General features: G+C 49.9%; 1 protein-coding gene across 8 annotated transcripts in view; it reads left to right on the top strand.

Annotated features, from left to right (window-relative positions):
- LOC143286698 (uncharacterized) overlaps positions 1-20,000 on the top strand; it is a 251,817-nt gene that overhangs the window by 209,538 nt on the left and 22,279 nt on the right. For all 8 annotated transcript variants that reach the window (XM_076594368.1, XM_076594371.1, XM_076594369.1 and 5 more), the window contains one exon: positions 7,533-7,634. In XM_076594368.1, the coding sequence (XP_076450483.1) occupies positions 7,533-7,634 (102 nt within the window). The remainder of the gene's footprint in view (positions 1-7,532; positions 7,635-20,000) is intronic.

Raw genomic sequence — 20,000 nt, 5'->3', positions numbered from 1 at the left:
TATTTGTTATTTATTTATTTTTTTATACTGCCGGTGAGTAGTGAAAATGCTAAATAGAAACTGCATTCACCGATTTAATCGAGGGCTATTACAAATCGAAGACAAAGGACAACAAACAGTCGTGTTGAATTTCATGCTTTATTTCGAGGTTTTCGTTTGAATTGTAAATACTGTAGCCTAACCGTTCATTTCATTTCTGCCAATTTCCCCCTTCACGTTGTGTGTCATGGTTGACGGTCCATTTTCATGATTGTTCATCACGTACCACCAGCATGCCACGTTGTGTGTCATGATTGACGGTCCATTTTCATGATTGTTCATCACGTACCACCAGCATGCCACGTTGTGTGTCATGATTGACGGTCCATTTTCATGATTGTTCATCACGTACCACCAGCATGTCACGTTGTGTGTCATGGTTGGCGGTCCATTTTCATGATTGTTCATCACGTACCACCAGCATGCCACGTTGTGTGTCATGATTGACGGTCCATTTTCATGATTGTTCATCTCGTACCACCAGCATGTCACGTTGTGTGTCATGATTGACGGTCCATTTTCATGATTGTTCATCACGTACCACCAGCATGCCACGTTGTGTGTCATGATTGACGGTCCATTTTCATGATTGTTCATCACGTACCAGCAGCATGGCACGTTGTGTGTCATGATTGACGGTCCATTTTCATGATTGTTCATCACGTACCACCAGCATGCCACGTTGTGTGTCATGATTGACGGTCCATTTTCATGATTGTTCATCACGTACCAGCAGCATGCCACGTTGTGTGTCATGATTGACGGTCCATTTTCATGATTGTTCATCACGTACCACCAGCATGTCACGTTGTGTGTCATGGTTGACGGTCCATTTTCATGATTGTTCATCACGTACCACCAGCATGTCACGTTATGTGTGTCTGGGTTGACGGTCCATTTTCATGATTGTTCATCACGTACCACCAACATGTCACGTTATGTGTGTCTGGGTTGACGGTCCATTTTCATGATTGTTCATCACGTACCACCAACATGTCACGTTATGTGTGTCTGGGTTGACGGTCCATTTTCATGATTGTTGATCACGTACCACCAGCATGGCACGAGGAACATGGTGGCAGAGTGGTTAAGACTCTCATCTACCAATACAGAATCTGTGAGGGTCTGGGTTCCATTCCCCCGCTCTCGCCCTTTCTCCCAAGTGTGACTGGAAAATCAAACTGAGCGTCTGTCTGGTCCATTCGGGTGAGACGATGAACCGAGGTCCCGTGTGTAGCACGCGTTTTGGCGCAGTGAAAAAGAACCCATGGCAAGGAGAGAGTTGTCCTCTGTCGAGGAAATCCACTCTGAGAGGTACACAAATAAAAAATGCAAGCACCCAAGGCCTGACAAAGTGCTGTGGGTTATGCTGCTGCTATCAGGCATCTGGCTAGCAGGTGTGCTGTAGCGTGTGTGGATTAGCCCGAACACAGTGACGGCTCCTGGAGAAAGTGAAACTGTCAGAAGGATTGGAACCTTGGACACGGGATGGGAGGGAGAAGGTGTGGGTCTCAGGTCCAGTGAGTGCCGGGGTGGTGGTGAAGCAACAGGTGACGAACGTCCTCAGGGTGTGAGGCAGGGCTGTGTCTTGTGCCGCTTTCTCTTTGCCTGGAGCTCCGCTTCAGCGATCAGGGTGGGCGGTGCAGAGAAAGGGCGACAATGCCAGTAGGAGTGTTAGGAGGGTGTGTGTGTGTGTGTGTGTGTGTGTGTGTGTGTGTGTGTGTGTGTGTGTGTGTGTGTGTGTGTGTGTGTGTGTGTGTGTGTGTGTGAGTGAGCGAGTGTGTGAATGAGTGTGTTGTGTGTGTGTGTGTGTGTGTTTCTGTGTGTGTGTGTGTGTGTGAGTGAGCGAGTGTGTGAGTGAGTGTGTTGTGTGTGTGTGTGTGTGTGTGTGTGTGTGTGTGTATGTGTGTGTGTGCTGAACAGTGGTGGACTGACTGCCTGCCTGCTCCAGGTGTTACAATGTCACCGGGGTCCCCCCCCCCCCCCCCGCCCCCCTCTCACGCTACAAGGTTTTGATTGTGTCATCCGAGGCGCCTTTTGTTTGCCTTCGCTAATGATCAATGGAATCTTTTTCGCTCCTTCCTTCAGGTTACTTTCTTTTCCTTTCTTTCCTTTTCTTTTCTTTTCACTGTGTCTTTGGGGAACGTTGGTGAAAGGAAGACTGCGACATTTTATGTACCAGGTCTTGGAAGATGCGGATGATGGATTTCGTTACTACTGTGTGGTTACAGGCAGATGTTTGGTGAGGGGATTTCGGTACAGCTCACCTCATTACAACACTGATGTGTGAAGGGACTTTTCCGCAGACGCGGGGGTGTGTGGTAGGGATTTCTGCAGCATTCATGTAGTTGTCGGAAGACTGATACATGGTGGTGATTTCGAGAGAGTTCGTGTCGTTATTGGAAGAGGTACATCTGAAGGTGATTTCCGTATTGGTTTTTGCCATCAGCGTGTTACACGAATTTCGGCAGAGTTCGTAGTTAAGTTACCGGCAGACATAGATGTCGTGTGTGAAGGTGGTTTCGCCAGAGTTTTTTTTTCCATTGTTAAATATTGGAAGCTACTCTTTTGTGAAGACGAAGTTCGTAACGAGGTGTGCTGTCATGTGTTGGTCGTATGGGTGGTGGTAAAAACAAGTGTAATTGCACATTAGTTTTGCGCTGTTGACGCCAGCGTGGACAGAGGTCAGTGGTGTTTCTGTGTGGTCAGTGATCCTTGACAAGGTGGTCAGCAGGCGTCCATGCGGTGGTGTTGTTTTTTTCCTGTCCACCCTTTCCCCCTTCTTCTTTTTGCCGTTGTTTCTTCGCTCTTGTTCTCTGTCTGTCTGTCCGTCTTTCTCCATGTTCTCCCGCTGCTCTTCTGTCTCTCTCTCCCTCTTTCTCTCCCTCTCTCTCCCTCTCTCTCTCCCTCTCCCTCCCTCTCTGCCACCCCCGCCCCCCTATATCTCTCTCCCCCTCTATCTCTCTCCCCCTCTCTCTCTCTCCCCCTCTCTCCCTCCTCTCTTCCTCTCACCCTCTCCCTCTCTCTCTCTTCACCCTCTCTCTCCCTCTCTCTCTCTCTCTCCCCCTCTCTCTCCCCCTCTCTCTCCCCCTCTCCCCCCACTCTCTCTCCCCCCACTCTCTCTCCCCCCCCTCTCTCTCTACCTCCCTCTCTCTCTCCCCACCTCTCTCTCCCCCTCTCTCCCTCCCTCTCTCTCCCCCCTCTCTCTCTCCCTCTCTCTTCCTCTCTCTCCCCCCCTCTCTCCCCCTCTCTCCCTCCCTCTCTCTCCCCCTCTCTCCCCCCCCTCTCTCCCCCTCTCTCTCCCCCTCTCTCTCCCCCTCTCTCCCCCTCTCCCTCTCTCCCCTCTCCCCCTCTCTCTCCCCCTCTCTCTCCCCCTCTCTCCCCCCCTCTCTCCCCCCCTCTCTCCCCCTCTCTCCCCCTCTCTCTCCCTCCCTCTAAAAAGTCTAAATAAATGTTTCTGTCCCTGTCTTTGTCCTGTCCTTTCTGTCCTCCACCACTCCACTCTCTCTCTCTTTCTTTCTGTCTTTCCCACCCTTTGTTTCCTTGTCATGGGTTGGCGTTGTTCGTCATCACGGAAGTCCCCACCAGTCGGACAGGAAGGCCTAAACAGTAAATCATTATTCACACTTCAGACTTTGGAAAAAAGAAAGTATCGATTTCGGTTTTGATTTCTCTCTGTATTCTTTTTTTTTTTCGACAAGTACTATATTACTTTTACTTCTTCCTGTTCCACCTCCTCCTCCCTCTACCCTTTTTCATTTCCTTTGTTTTTGTTTTGTCGTTGTTGTTGTTGTTGTTGTAGTTAATCGTATTTTGAGGAAGGGAAAAAAATGTATTCAGAGTGGACTCGGATATAAAATTGTTATGTGTTGTCTTACATCACCAGCCCGCTTTGAAATCAAGAGGGTCTTTGGCTGTGTCGGAGCTTGGTTTCGTAACACCTCAGCTTTTCGTTTTAACACACACGCTAACGCGTGCACATACGCACGCACGCACACACTGACACACACACACGCACACACACACACACATGCATGCTCACACGCAAGCAGTCACTCTCTCTCTGTCTTTCTCTCTCTGTCTCTCTCTCTCTCTCTCTCTCTTGAGGGCTCGCGAACGAATAAAAGAGAGATAGAAGGAGGGGGATAGAAGGAGACAGAGGTTGCTCGTGTTCAAGCACTAATTGGCTGATGGAGGGAGGGAAGGAGGGGGAGAGAGAGATGGAGGGAAGGAGAGAGAGAGAGGGGAGGGGGAGAGGAAGTGGGAGAGGGGGGGGGGGAGACGATATACAGTTGCAGCCAGTGACGCAATACTTAACGGTGTTGTCCCCAACGTCAGGCCTTGTGAGGGCTTCTTTTTTGCGATTCGCCGTCGCAGCAAACACTGTGTCATTGCCGGATAATGAGTGATCCATACGCGCTTCACCCTCCTGTGCCAGCAGCGATTGACGACAGCCAGCCAGTGACTGAAGTAGGTCAACGAGGTGCCAAGTGTCTGGAGGTGGCTCTGGTTGCACGTGCACTGTCAGCACCCTTGATTCCCTGGACGTGGCGGAGACGAAAGGGCAACGAGTTGTTTTACAGCTGCACTCAAAATGCTAACGTTGGGAGAGAGAGAGAGAGAGAGAAACAACAACTGTCCCTCGTGTTTGGCACTGAAATTGGATGTCAGTAAACCGGCCTCACAGCAAGGCCGAGTCTCCGGGAGTGTTTGTATTTTGCTCAGGTGGTGGTGTTTTGTTTTGTTGTTGTTTTGTCATTTTTGTTTTGTTTAATCAGTGGCAGTTTGTTGATTTCTCATTCAGATCCGTTATGAATGTGACGACATCTGCCTTCAGCTGGCACGATGCGGGCATACCAAGACTGTTTCATCGATTGTGTCCAGATAAAACCTTTGTCGTGGTATGATACCAAGACTGTTTCATCGATTGTGTCCAGATAAAACCTTTGTCGTGGTATGATACCAAGGCTCTTTCATCGATTGTGTCCAGATAAAACCTTTGTCGTTGTATGATACCAAGGCTGTTTCATCGATTGTGTTCAGATAAAACCTTTGTCGTGGTATGATACCAAGACTGTTTCATCGATTGTGTCCAGATAAAGCCTTTGTCGTGGTATGATACCAAGGCTGTTTCATCGATTGTGTCCAGATAAAACCTTTGTCATGGTATGATACCAAGGCTGTTTCATCGATTGTGTTCAGATAAAACCTTTGTCGTGGTATGATACCAAGACTGTTTCATCGATTGTGTTCAGATAAAACCTTTGTCGTGGTATGATACCAAGACTGTTTCATCGATTGTGTCCAGATAAAACCTTTGTCATGGTATGATACCAAGGCTGTTTCATCGATTGTGTCCAGATAAAGCCTTTGTCGTGGTATGATACCAAGGCTGTTTCATCGATAAAACCTTTGTCGTGGTATTCATTGTTGGGTGGTGACTGTAGTTAAAAGGATTCCATTTACGTTATGAAGTGCAGTTTGGAAGGAAACTTACCTTTAAGGAGGTGTATCAACTCAAGCACAGGAGAAACAGTGTTGCAGTTCAGAGAATTCCACCTGCGTTTTGAAGTGCAGCTTGGAAGGACACTTGCCTGCAAGGAGGTGTTTAAACTCAGTCACAGAGGGGAGTGTTACAGTTCAGAGAATTCCATGTACGTTATAAAGTGCAGTTTGGAAGGAAACTTACCTGTATGTGATGATGAAGTTCTGAGGATTCCATGTACGTTTTGAAGTGCAGCATGGAAAGAAAATGACCTGCAAGGTGTTTAAACTCCGTCACAGGAGGTGCAGAATTGCAGTTCAGAGGATTCCATGTACGTTATGAAGTGCAGTTTGGAAGGAAACTTACCCGCAAGGTGTTTAAACAGCAGTCAACATGGCCGTAGTGACGTGAGCCTCACGTCCGATGACTGTGTGGACAGAACCAGGAGCGTGGAGACACTCACACATCGGGCTGCAGGTGTTGACACCTGTCGTGGGCACAGTGTGCTGGGTGTCCATCACCTGAGTCCTGCCCGCTGAGAGGCCGCCGCCTCTGACAGACCTCCAGACGTTGACAGCCATCAGACATCAGTGTGTCCGCTCTGACTGTCTCGGTGAGCCATGTAGCGGTAACTGACTGTCTCGGTGAGCCATGTAGCGGTAACTGACTGTCTCGGTGAGCCATGTAGCAGTAATTGTCTCGGTGAGCCATGTAGCGGTAACTGACTGTCTCGGTGAGCCATGTAGCGGTAACTGACTGTCCCGGTGAGCCATGTAGCAGTAATTGTCTCGGTGAGCCATGTAGCGGTAACTGACTGTCTCGGTGAGCCATGTAGCAGTAACTGACTGTCTCGGTGAGCCATGTAGCAGTAACTGACTGTCTCGGTGAGCCATGTAGCAGTAATTGTCTCGGTGAGCCATGTAGCAGTAACTGACTGTCTCGGTGAGCCATGTAGCAGTAACTGACTGTCCCGGTGAGCCATGTAGCAGTAATTGTCTCGGTGAGCCATGTAGCAGTAACTGACTGTCTCGGTGAGCCATGTAGCGGTAACTGACTGTCTCGGTGAGCCATGTAGCGGTAACTGACTGTCTCGGTGAGCCATGTAGCAGTAACTGACTGTCTCGGTGAGCCATGTAGCAGTAATTGTCTCGGTGAGCCATGTAGCAGTAACTGACTGTCTCGGTGAGCCATGTAGCAGTAACTGACTGTCTCGGTGAGCCATGTAGCAGTAATTGTCTCGGTGAGCCATGTAGCAGTAACTGACTGTCCCGGTGAGCCATGTAGCAGTAACTGACTGTCTCGGTGAGCCATGTAGCAGTAAGTGGCCGAGTGTGGAGGTGGGTCTCTCAGACTCCTCAGTGGACGTCCTCGTGTTGCCGTGGCGCCAGTTCCAGCGTGGTTCTCACCTGTCATTCTTCACGTGCTGTGCGACTGCGGTACTGCTCCTGTTCGTTACTATTGCTTAGTCCTGGGAGAATTGTCAGTGTCGTGTGTGTGGGGGTGGACCGCACCAAGTACTGTATGTTTTCAACAGCGCCATGCACCAGTCTCACCAGTTGTTGTTTTGGAAATGTTCTGTCCTGACTAGCTTTTTAGGACGGAGAAGTATGCCCTAATTTAACACTGCCACACTCCCCAACATCCTCCTCCTCCTCCACCCCGAACGCCACCCCTGTACCCCTACCCTGCACCCCTCCACCCCCCCGCCCCCCAGACACCCCGGTCCATGATGCAGGGAGGCCAGACCTTCATCACCGGCACCAATACCACCGCCACCCTGTGTTGCCCCGCCCCCTCCTACCCCTTCCTGGCCCACCCCCCTTTCTCCTCCACCCTGTGCCCACCCTCCCCCTCCTCCCCCCCGGCCCCCGGCAGCGCGGAGGGGGGCAGCCTGGCGGGTCAGGTGAGCTCCCTGCCCCCCCACAGCTTCCTGCAGAACGTGGCTTTCTTCCTGCTGCTGTCGTCGCTGTCGCTCATCTATGTGTGTCTGTGCTTTCTCTCCCGACAGCGCCGGGACCACCAGCAGCACGCGGGCCGCACCGCCTCCCTCAGGTCCACTGCCTCCTCCTCGGGACAGGGATCACAGACCTCTCCCAGGGTGGCCCGCAAGGTGAGTCCCTCAGTGGGGGTCGTTGGGGGCTTGGGTAGGGGTGGGTGTTGGGGTGGGGGTTGTGGATTGTTGTGGGGGGTGAGGGTTGTGGCTTAGAGGATCGTCTGCAAGGTGAGCTCCATCAGTGAGTGAGTGGTTTGGGGGAAGGGAGGGGGGCTGGGGGAGGGGGGGGAGGAGGCATAGGGGATGGGGATTTTGGAGTGGGATTGTAGGGCTCACAGGGTGGTCCGAAAGGCGAGTCCGTCAGTGACTGAGTGGGTGGGGGATGGGATGCGTGGATTAGGGTGGATGAGGGGTGTAGATTAGGGTGGATGAGGGGTGTGGGGTGTAAATTAGGGTGGATGAGGGTTGTGGGGTGTAGATTGGGGTGGATGAGGGGTGTGGGGTGTAAATTAGGGTGGATGAGGGTTGTGGGGTGTAGATTGGGGTGGATGAGGGGTGTGGGGTGTAGAATGGGGTGGATGAGGGTTTGGGGTGTAGATTGGGGTGGATGAGGGGTGTGGGGTGTAGATTGGGGTGGATGAGGGGTGTGGGGTGTAGATTAGGGTGGATGAGGGATGTGGGGTGTAGATTGGGGTGGATGAGGGGTGTGGGGTGTAGATTAGGGTGGATGAGGGATGTGGGGTGTAGATTGGGGTGGGTGGGGAGTGGGGCTTGTGGCTCACAGGGTCTTCCGCTAGGTGAGTCCCTCAGTGAGTGAGTTGGGAGTGGGGTCAAAAGGGGTGGGGGTTGTGGCTCACAGGGTCTTCCGCTAGGTGAGTCCCGATAGTCAGTGAGTTGGGAGTGGGGGGTTGGGGGGGGGGGGTCAAAAGGGGTGGGGGTTGTGGCTCACAGGGTCTTCCGCTAGGTGAGTCCCTTAGTGAGTGAGTTGGGAGTGGGGTCAAAAGGGGTGGGGGTTGTGGCTCACAGGGTCTTCCGCTAGGTGAGTCCCGATAGTCAGTGAGTTGGGAGTGGGGGGTTGGGGGGGGGGGTCAAAAGGGGTGGGGGTTGTGACTCACAGGGTCGCCAGAAAGGTATCTGTCATTGAGAGTCGTTGGGGGGGGGGGGGGGGGGGGATGAGATGCATAAGGGGTGCGGTGGTGTATTGGAGGTGTGGGGCTCACAAGGCTGTCCGAAAGATGAGTTCCGTCAGCAGTGAGTAGCTTGGGGGGAGGGGGGGGGGAGTGGAGGTTTTGGCTCACACAGTTTTCCGCAAGTCGAGTCCCGTCAGTGAGTGTTGGGGCGGTGGGTGTGGGGGAAGAGGCACTGGGGGAGGGGGGGGGTTGTGGAGTGGGGTTTGGACTCATGGGGGTCGTCCGAAAGGTGAGTCCGTGAGTGTTAGAGTCGGTTGTGCAGTGGGTGGGATGGGTGGGTAGGTATGTATGGCGGAACTCAGATCCCATAACATTCGGGTTGGTTTGTTTGTTTTTATTTAAAGAATGAAGGTTTTAGGCATGGCCTATGCTTCCTGTCTGTCCTTGAAAGTGGAAATGGTAGAAAGAGGGTAGGTGTTTGCTTGTGGGGGAGGGAGGGTAGGCGGGGAGGGGGGGGGGGGGAGCGCGCGCGTGTGTGTGTTCTTGAGTGTCCACGAGCTCTTGTCCATTGTCGGTTTTTGTGTGCTGTTTTGTGTGTGTACATCTCTCTCTCTCGCTCTCTCCCTCCCTCTGTGTGTGTGTGTGTGTGTGTGTGTGTGTGTGTGTGTGTGTGTGTGTGTGTGTGTGTGATATTGTATGTGGGGGGTAGCTTTCTGAACATGTATCTCTCATTCCTTACTTCTTCTTTTTTTTTTATTATTACTACAATGTAAAGTCTCTCTCTCTCTCTCTCTCTCTCTCTCTCTCTCTCTCTCTCTCTCTATATATATATATATATATATATGTGTGTGTGTGTGTGTGTGTGTGTGTGTATATTTTCACACACACACACACACACACACACACACACACACACACTCGCACTTTCAAAAACCTACAGCGCAAAGCGCTTTCCAAGCGATCAGAGGAGAGACCCCCATGTGGCACTTGTTTCACACGACTCTCATACGTGAACCCAGTAAATATTCTGCAATATAATGACGTGCTCCTGACCCCAGCCAGACGAGTACTGTACAGTCACGCCGAGGTGCTGCCTCAGCGTTAGGGCAGGATTAGAAAAAAAGAAAAAAAAAGAAAACGTAATGCTGGTGCCTGTGGCTGGTGGATAATATGAGCTGTTGTGCCGTGCATGCTGTTTTGTGACTTGACGGCTGTGGCGTGTGCTTTGCTGCTTTGACAGACTGGCTGACTCACCCACTAGCGTGCGATTATGGGGCAGTTAAGGGGGTTTAAATCTAGCTGGCTTCCTTTATTATTATTATTATTATATTATTATCATTATTATTATTGCTATGGATTTTCTCAGTGTGTCACTGTCTCTCCCCCCCCACCCCCGCCCCCTCTTTGTCGCGGCCTGTCTCCACACCCCACCCCCTCTCTCTTCTCTCTCCATATATTTTACTCTTTCTCTCCCTCTCTATCCCATCTCTCTCTGTCTTCAAGTCGCTCTCTCTCGCTGTCTCTGTCTGTCGGTCTGTCTATTCCCCTCCATCAAAAGATGGTGTGAGGATTGGATTTCTTAATATCAACCAAGTGAAAAGTAAGACTGCTGATGTTTCCCGAATATTAACAAATGCTGGTAAATACTTTCATATTTTTTTTGATTTGCAGAGTCACTTTTGACAGAACACATTACTGACTCTGAAATTTCAATTCCAGGTCACAGCTTTATCCGTAGAGATTCCGAGCATCCTAAAGAAACAGGCTTCATTGTTTACGTTCATCAGAGTCTTAGTATTAAACGAATTGAGCTTCGTAATCATTATGGCGTAGAATCGATATGGCTACAAGTTAAGTTCAAACGATCTAAATCCATTATTTTAGGCTTCATTTACAGAAATCCTGCTGAACATGTAAATTGGATAGATAAGATTACTGTTTGAAGAAATTTCTTTATCTTCGGGAGAAATACTAATTTTAGGCGATTTTAATACAGATTTACTGAAACCTAATAAAACATGGGGGCATTCTTATGGCTATTTACATTTAGCTCAGTTGATAGATATACCAACTAGAATGACAGGCACCTCAAAAACTCTCATTGATCACATTTACGCATCCGAAAAAAATAATGTTGTAGAGATTTGCTCACCAAGTAAAAGCTGCGGCAGTGATCACTCTCCGATTTGTTTAACTTTGTCTGAAATAAGGTGTTAGAATTCCTAAGAATTGTCATACATTAATTAGTTACAGATGCTTTACTCAGTTTGACAAGGACAGTTTTTCACTTGATTTATTGAATTCCAACTTACCTTATGTATATCAGTTCACAAATCCAGACGAGGCACTGGAAATATGGTATCACATTCTGCTGAATGTATATGATAAACACACACCTTTGAAAACCAAACGTGTTAAAAGCAATCCTCAACTTCCATGGTTATCAAAACAGCTGGAAGTGTCAATAGATTTCAGAGATTTTCTTCTAGCAACAGGGACTAAAGAAGAGTTTGTCAAACAAAGAAATTATGTTCATTATTTAAAGCGTGAAGCCCCAAAGAAGTATTTTCAAGATCTTGTGATGTCGATGTCTAAAGCTGACAACAGATCCATTTGGAAAGCAGTCAATCAATTAAGCAAGTCCATTGTCGGTTTTTTCTGTCCTGTTTTGTGTGTGTACGTCTCTCTCTCTCTCTCTCTCTCTCTCTCTCTCTCTCTCTCTCTCTCTCTCTCTCTCTCTCTCTCTCTCTCCCTCCCTCCCTCCCTCCCTCCCTCTCTCTCTCTCCTTCTTCTTCTCTTTCTGATCTAAGAATTATATGTGCATGTACTGTTGTTGTTGTTGTTTTTCTCTTCTTCTTTTTCTTTTCTTCTCCTTCTTTTTAAAAAATTATTTATTTATTTTTTACCTAATTTGAAATTGATTCATTTAATGTTATGCTTTGTATTTTTGTACTGAGTAATTCTTTTCCCTTTTCATGAGGGCAGGATGGAAACAAGCCATTTGTGCTTATTCCTTTTTTTTTCCTTCAATAAAAAGAAAAGTTCGTTTGTTCGTTCTCTCTCTCTGTCTCTCTCTCTCTCTCTCTCTCTCTCTGTCTCTCTCTCTCTCTCTGTCTCTCTCTCTCTCTGTCTCTCTCTCTCTCCATGCACTTACTGTCTCTCCTCCTTTCTCTCTCTCTCCACCTGTACGCTCAGTCTCCACTCTCCCTATCTCTGTCTCTATCTCTGTCTGTCTCTCTCACTCTCTCACACTCTCTCTCCACACACACGCACGCACGCACGCCCCCCCCCCCCCCCCCCCACCCCCCCCCCCCCCCACACACACACATTATGTACAGAGAGAAAGAGAGACAGAGTCACCTGGAGCAGCTGGAGCCCCCTTGGCCATTTTGTATTAATGATTTTGTTCGTATGTTTTAAACAAGCACGCTTCTCAAATCAAGTGTGGAGGGGGGTGGGAGGGGGGTATACACTGTACAATTGTTCCCTTATAGTCTCTCCTTCCTTCCTTCCTTCCTTCCTTCCTCCCCTCTGTGAACGTCTTTTATGTCCAGGGTGGTGTGGGGTGTGAGATCGCTGAACAGTCCTGTTGAGGAAGGCAGCAAACAGCTTTAAAATGCTCCCTCCACCCTCTTTGATAGCACTGTGTGACTGGTGGTATGGGTCAGAGCTCTGCCGACGTTTACTGTGCTGTACCGGGGTGCGTGCCGTTGTCGGTCTCGACACAAAACGCTCGCACCCACGGGCCCACACACATTATGTACACCCCGTGTGCGTGCACCGGTCGTTTTAAACACACACACGCACACACACACACACACACACACACACACACACACAATCTCACACATTCATTCATTCATTCTGTGTCTCTCCTCCAGCATGCGTTGGATCTCCACCCCTCTCTCTCTCTCTCCCTTCCCTCTCCGCACGCCCCCCCACCCAACCTTCACTCCCCCCCTCCTTTCTTTTAACCTCTCTCTTGCTTCCCGTCAGTGTGAAAAATGACTTACTATATGTAGTAATATGTTGACTGCATTGTCGACTTTACCACCCCCACCTCCTTCCGCCCCCCGCCCCCCCTTCCTTCCCCCACACACAGCCACCCATCCTATTGTATATATATACCCACCTCTTCACCCCCCACCCTTCCAACACAGACCAGTCTCGCGTTGGGCTGTAAGTCATATCAGCGAAGCAGTTGTCGGATACACGGGGGGTGAATTATTCATGGCGTAGACAGGCTGAAACTACCCCCCCCCCCCTCCTTTTTAAAAAAAAACAACAACCTTTTTTTTCTTTTTTTTTTTTGTTGTTGTAAGACAAGGGTCCACCCTAGGTTCATCTCAGGTTGCTCAAGATCGATCACACACACCCCCTCAACCCCCCAACCCCCCTTCCTTACAGTTGGGTAAAATGGAACTGTTGAAACAGGAAAAGGGTGGTTCAGGGCTGGCCTTTACTGCTTCTGTTTGGTTCAGGGTGGTTTGGTTCAGTGGTTCAGGGTGGTTTGGTTCAGTGTGGTGTAGTTCGGTTCCGGGTGGTTTGGTTCAGTGGTTCATGGTGGTTTGGTTCAGGGTGGTTTGGTTCAGTGGTTCAGGGTGGTTTGGTTCAGTGTGGTGTAGTTCGGTTCCGGGTGGTTTGGTTCAGTGGTTCATGGTGGTTTGATTCAGTGTGGTGTAGTTCGGTTCCGGGTGGTTTGGTTCAGTGGTTCATGGTGGTTTGGTTCAGTGTGGTGTAGTTCGGTTCAAGGTGGTTTGGTTCAGTGTGGTGTAGTTCGGTTCAGGGTGGTTTGGTTCAGTGGTTCATGGTGGTTTGGTTCAGTGGTTCATGGTGGTTGTGGTGTAGTTCGGTTCCGGGTGGTTTGGTTCAGTGGTTCATGGTGGTTTGGTTCAGTGTGGTGTAGTTCGGTTCAGGGTGGTTTGGTTCAGTGGTTCAGGGTGGTTTGGTTCAGTGTGGTGTAGTTCGGTTCATGGTGGTTTGGTTCAGTGGTTCAGGGTGGTTTTGGTTCAGTGGTTCAGGGTGGTTTGGTTCAGTGGTTCCTGTCGTGCGCATGGACGACGGACGGATCCCTAAAGACCTCCTCTACGGAGGTGCAGGGAAAACGTCCCACAGGCAGACCACAGCTGTGATTCAAAGACGTGTGCAAGAGGGACCTAAAAGCCTTGAACATCGACCAGAACAACTGGGAAGCAACAGCCCTCGAACGGTCAGCCTGGAGACAGACTGTGCAGAAAGGTCTTTCCAAGTTCGAAGAGACACTGGCTCAGCAGCACGAGGAAAAGAGAATGAGAAGAAAGGCTGCAGCCCAGGCAGACAGACCAGCGTCAGACTTCATCTGTGCCCTCTGCCACAGGGACTGTCATTCCCGCGTCGGACTGGCCAGCCACACCCGACGCTGCACCAGAATAAACACCCAGAGCGCAACTCCATAGTCTTCCGAGACTGAAGGATGCCTATTATTATGGTGGTTTGGTTGAGGGTGTCACTACCAGCCGCTGTGCAGAAACTGGGGTCCAGGCTGGGTGTTGGCTGTTTGGGGTGCAGTGTACTCGAGCGTGAAATAGGACCGTTGTTGGCAGCGGGTGGCGAATCGTTTGATCTGTGTACGAGTATGTATACCGTGATATGATCGGTGTATTGAACTTCACGCCTTCCATCGGCGAGAGAGAGAGAGAGAGAGAGAGAGAGAGAGAGTGTGTGTGTGTGTGTGTGATCTTTTATCTGGCGTGTCCGCACTGACGGCATTGACGACAGTGCTGTGTAGTGTGGAACGAGGTCAGTGACTGTGTGATTGTCAGTCACATAGGGAGGTAGAGTGGGGGGGCCCCCATGCCCCGTGCAAGATCTGACAATCCGGTGTCGGCGGTCTGGAAGGCTGATCCAGACTGACTCACCTGTAGTTTCTTTAGCTGTGTGACAGATGGTGTTTGGAGCGATGAAACCTTAGCCTGGTCACATTGTGTACAGAACAGACACTGCGTTCTTCGTACACAGGTGGTGCTGGGAAACCTGAAACTGTGAGAAAGATCGTATTGGTGCGTTGGAATCGGACTTCATTCTTATGCGCAGAACACATAGCCTGCATAGAGCGAGGTGATAAGCTATCACCAACATCGAGTTGCAGGTTTCTTAGAAGTCGACAAAAAGAACGGTTTTTTCTGAGACATATTTTGTAGTTGGTTTGTTTTTCTACGCAGAACAACGCTGTGGTGTTCCCCATTGCGAGAATACAGGTGTATAGTTTTGTAAGCAGGGGGTTGTTCTGGGGAACCGTTCTCTGTGGGAGCACGGGCGATGGAAACGTGAGAGCAGTGCCGTCTGACTGAACGTGTCTTGGGGGGAGGGGAGGGGGGGGGTCAGTTCTGGCTGGGATCAGGGCTGAAGGGGACCTTCGTCACGGCGTTGAAGGAACTGCCATACAAGGCGTCGCTGCCTGCTGGTCTCGCTCTACTCCTTCCTTTCACAGCTGGGGGCCTGTGTTGTGTTGTTGGCTAGTTCTGACGCCTTCATTCTGCTTGTCATCTCTATTTTCGTCACCCCGTTTTCCGTTGGAAGGATACCGGAGTGCTGTACAGCCCTGTCATTAGAAAAAACGGAATATTGATCGATGTCGGGAGGTCAGTAATGGGTATTGATCGGCGCTGTTTATTTCTGGAGTTGACGGGCTGCGGACAGTGTGTGGACACCGTGACACGTTGAAGCGGTTGTGGCTGGTTTGGGTTGTGGTTCTTTGTGCTGCTGAATTCTGTAACCCGCCCCCTGTTCGCGCCCCTCTCAACAGTGAATCATCCTCAGTGCTCTGGTCACATCTGGACATAAATCTAACTGCTGTTTCTGAAGACGACGAAGGCCAGTTGAGTTCTGTGCCGCGCACCTGAACAGTATTGTGTGGTGTCCGTTTGGCAAGCGTGTGTTGTCGTGTTTCACTTGATACACCATTTTTTGGTTGTCTTTTTTTTTCTTCTCTTTTTTCCCCCCCCTTTTTTTTTCCGCTGATTGAGGCCCGTTGTAATAACGATTATTAATTTCTAGAAGAAAGAGAGAAAGGAGAAAAAAAAAGAGAAACACTGGGCACTGTGACAATACACCACACAGTTCAACCGGTGTGGGCACTGTGACAATACACCATACAGTTCAACCGGTGTGGGCACTGTGACAATACACCACACAGTTCAACCGGTGTGGGCACTGTGACAATACACCATACAGTTCAACCGGTGTGGGCACTGTGACAATACACCACACAGTTCAACCGGTGTGGGCACTGTGAAAATACACCATACAGTTCAACCGGTGTGGGCACTGTGACAATACACCATACAGGTAAACCGGTGTGGGCACTGTGACAATACACCATACAGGTAAACCGGTGTGGGCACTGTGACAATACACCATACAGTTCAACCAGTGTGGGCACTGTGACAATACACCATACAGTTCAACCGGTGTGGGCACTGTGACAATACACCATACAGTTCAACCGGTGTGGGCACTGTGACAATACACCATACAGTTCAACCGGTGTGGGCACTGTGACAATACACCATACAGGTAAACCGGTGTGGGCACTGTGACAATACACCATACAGTTCAACCGGTGTGGGCACTGTGACAATACACCATACAGTTCAACCGGTGTGGGCACTGTGACAATACACCATACAGTTCAACCGGTGTGGGCACTGTGACAATACACCATACAGTTCAACCGGTGTGGGCACTGTGACAATACACCATACAGTTCAACCGGTGTGGGCACTGTGACAATACACCACACAGTTCAACCGGTGTGGGCACTGTGACAATACACCACACAGTTAAACCGGTGTGGGCACTGTGACAATACACCATACAGTTAAACCGGTGTGGGCACTGTGACAATACACCACACAGTTCAACCGGTGTGGGCACTGTGACAATACACCATACAGTTCAACCGGTGTGGGCACTGTGACAATACACCACACAGTTCAACCGGTGTGGGCACTGTGACAATACACCATACAGTTCAACCGGTGTGGGCACTGTGACAATACACCACACAGTTCAACCGGTGTGGGCACTGTGACAATACACCACACAGTTCAACCGGTGTGGGCACTGTGACAATACACCATACAGTTAAACCGGTGTGGGCACTGTGACAATACACCACACAGTTCAACCGGTGTGGGCACTGTGACAATACACCACACAGTTCAACCAGTGTGGGCACTGTGACAATACACCATACAGTTAAACCGGTGTGGGCACTGTGACAATACACCATACAGTTAAACCGGTGTGGGCACTGTGACAATACACCACACAGTTCAACCAGTGTGGGCACTGTGACAATACACCATACAGTTAAACCGGTGTGGGCACTGTGACAATACACCACACAGTTCAACCGGTGTGGGCACTGTGACAATACACCACACAGTTCAACCGGTGTGGGCACTGTGACAATACACCACACAGTTCAACCGGTGTGGGCACTGTGACAATACACCATACAGTTCAACCGGTGTGGGCACTGTGACAATACACCACACAGTTCAACCAGTGTGGGCACTGTGACAATACACCATACAGTTAAACCGGTGTGGGCACTGTGACAATACACCATACAGTTCAACCGGTGTGGGCACTGTGACAATACACCATACAGTTCAACCGGTGTGGGCACTGTGACAATACACCACACAGTTCAACCGGTGTGGGCACTGAAGGAAGAGGAGGAGTATCGGAGGAGATGGGTATCTGTGCCGTGTCGGCCTCAGTGGCGGGGTGGCTGTACGGGGTGCTGATGGTACCCGATGTGTGGGCCTTGCTGGACGTGGTGGACGTGCTCTTCGTCTTCCTGTGGCTCGGCCTGTTGCTCCGTGTGCTGACCGTATAGACAGACAGACAGACAGACTGAGTGACAGACAGAGAAGGGGAGAGAGAGAGGGTGACGGAGAGGGAGCTGAGGGAAAACGTCATGGGTGTGTTTAGTGAAACACAACTCCCGGTAGGTTGGTTGGGGGATTTCGGGTTGTTGTTTTGTTTGTTTGTTGAAGTTGTTGTTAATTATGATTTATTTTTGTGTGTGTGTGTGTGTGCTTTGGGGGGGGGGGGGGGGGGTCAGTGGGTGGATGGGTGAGGGGCTATACTTCTTTGAGTATCTGTCTGTGTGCTTTCTTTTCTCTCTGTCTGTCTGTGTTCCCCCCCCCTCCCCGTCTCTCTCCCCCTCCCTACTATCCCCATCTCTCATCCCCCCTCTCTCTCTCCCCCTGCCCGTCTCTCCCCCTAGCCACCGACAGGTCAGACAGAAAGGTGAACAGTGTCAAGGGTCAGGAGCCAGAGAGAGAGAGGGAGTTTAAAGCAGTGACAGTCCATGGGTGCTTGGCACAGCGAATCGCTTTGGTGACGACTCTTGACAAATGATAAGTGCTGGAGGTCACCTTGTGCAGTCATTAGGAACATTGGGGGGGAGTGACTTGCTTTCTTGTCTCTCTTCGTTATTCTCCCTCTCCTTCTCTCTCTCTCTCTCTCTCTCTCTCTCTCTCTCTCTCTCTCTCTCTCTCTCTCTCTCTCTCTCTCTCTCTCTCTCTCTCTCTCTCTGTGCCTTTCCCTTTCTCATTATCTGTCTGTCTGTCTGTCTGTCTCTCCCCTTCTCCCTCTGTCTCTCTTTGTCTGTTCTTAATATCGCTGTCTCTCTAATGTCCTCTCACTATCTCTCTCCTCTCTGTCTGTCTGTCTTTCTTTCTTTCTCTCTCTTGCTCTCTCTCACTCTCCCTTCTCATTTACACACACACACAGACACACACACACACACACACACACACACTGCATTAACCATGTGAGGTTGAGGGTGAAACAAAGAGAGAGAGAGGTGGCGGGGGAAGCCTCAAGCATTTAAATCTGTCAAGTTGTTTTGAGTCTGGCTAAAACTATGAGATGATGTCATCTGTCTGTCTGTCTGTCTCCCTTTCTTGCTCCCCCCTACCCCCCCCCCTTTTCATGTCCCCCTCCCCCACTCTTGCTGTCTCTTCAGAGCTCTTGAGTTTCACATATTGCTCAAACTTGATCGGTTCACGAATTGACTAACACACTCTTACACCAACCCGCACACACTGATACACATACACACGTATTCCCACCCGTACACCCTCCCACCCACCCACAAACACACACACACAACACACACATTCACACAACACAACATCACACACACACACACACACACACACACACACACACACACACACACACACACACACACACACACACACACACACACATACACACAACACAACACAACACATGCATTCACACAACATCACACACACACATACACACTACACAACACAACACAACACAACACAACACAACACACGCATTCACACAACACAGCATCACACGCACACACACACAACACAACACAACACAACACAACACAACACACGCATTCACACAACACAGCATCACGCGCACACACACACAACACACACACAACACAACACACACATACACACAACACAACAAAACACAAGACACGCATTCACACAACACAACATCACACACACACACACACACACACACACACACACACACATTTGTGTGTCTTTAAAACAATCTACAGGAGGGAGGTGGGGAAGAAACAAAACATTTTTTTTGTTTCACGAGGTAGCGAAGAAAGCGAAAGAGACAGACAGAGACAGACAGAGAGAGACAGAGAAAAGAAAAAAGAGGAAGCTTGAAGCATTGAAATGTCATGGCAGGTGAGGTGAGGGCTAAAGCTGTAGTGTGACGTCAGCCTGTCAGTCATACAACACTGTCACACCACCACTGTGACGTCAGCCTGTCAGTCATACAACACTGTCACACCACCACCACTGTGACGTCAGCCTGTCAGTCATACCACACTGTCACACCACCACTGTGACGTCAGCCTGTCAGTCATACCACACTGTCACACCACCACTGTGACGTCAGCCTGTCAGTCATACAACAGTGTCACACCACCACCACTGTGACATCAGCCTGTCAGTCATACAACACTGTCACACCACCACCACTGTGATGTCAGACTGTCAGTCATACCACACTGTCACACCACCACCACTGTGACGTCAGCCTGTCAGTCATACAACACTGTCACACCACCACTGTGACGTCAGCCTGTCAGTCATACAACACTGTCACACCACCACTGTGACGTCAGCCTGTCAGTCATACCACACTGTCACACCACCACCACTGTGACGTCAGCCTGTCAGTCATACAACACTGTCACACCACCACCACTGTGACGTCAGCCTGTCAGTCATACAACACTGTCACACCACCACCACTGTGACGTCAGCCTGTCAGTCATACCACA

The sequence above is a fragment of the Babylonia areolata genome, chromosome 10, assembly GCF_041734735.1.
Source record: "Babylonia areolata isolate BAREFJ2019XMU chromosome 10, ASM4173473v1, whole genome shotgun sequence".
Classification (NCBI taxonomy): domain Eukaryota; kingdom Metazoa; phylum Mollusca; class Gastropoda; order Neogastropoda; family Buccinidae; genus Babylonia; species Babylonia areolata.
Note: the sequence above shows the minus strand (reverse complement) of the source record. Positions and strands in the feature narration are given on the sequence as shown.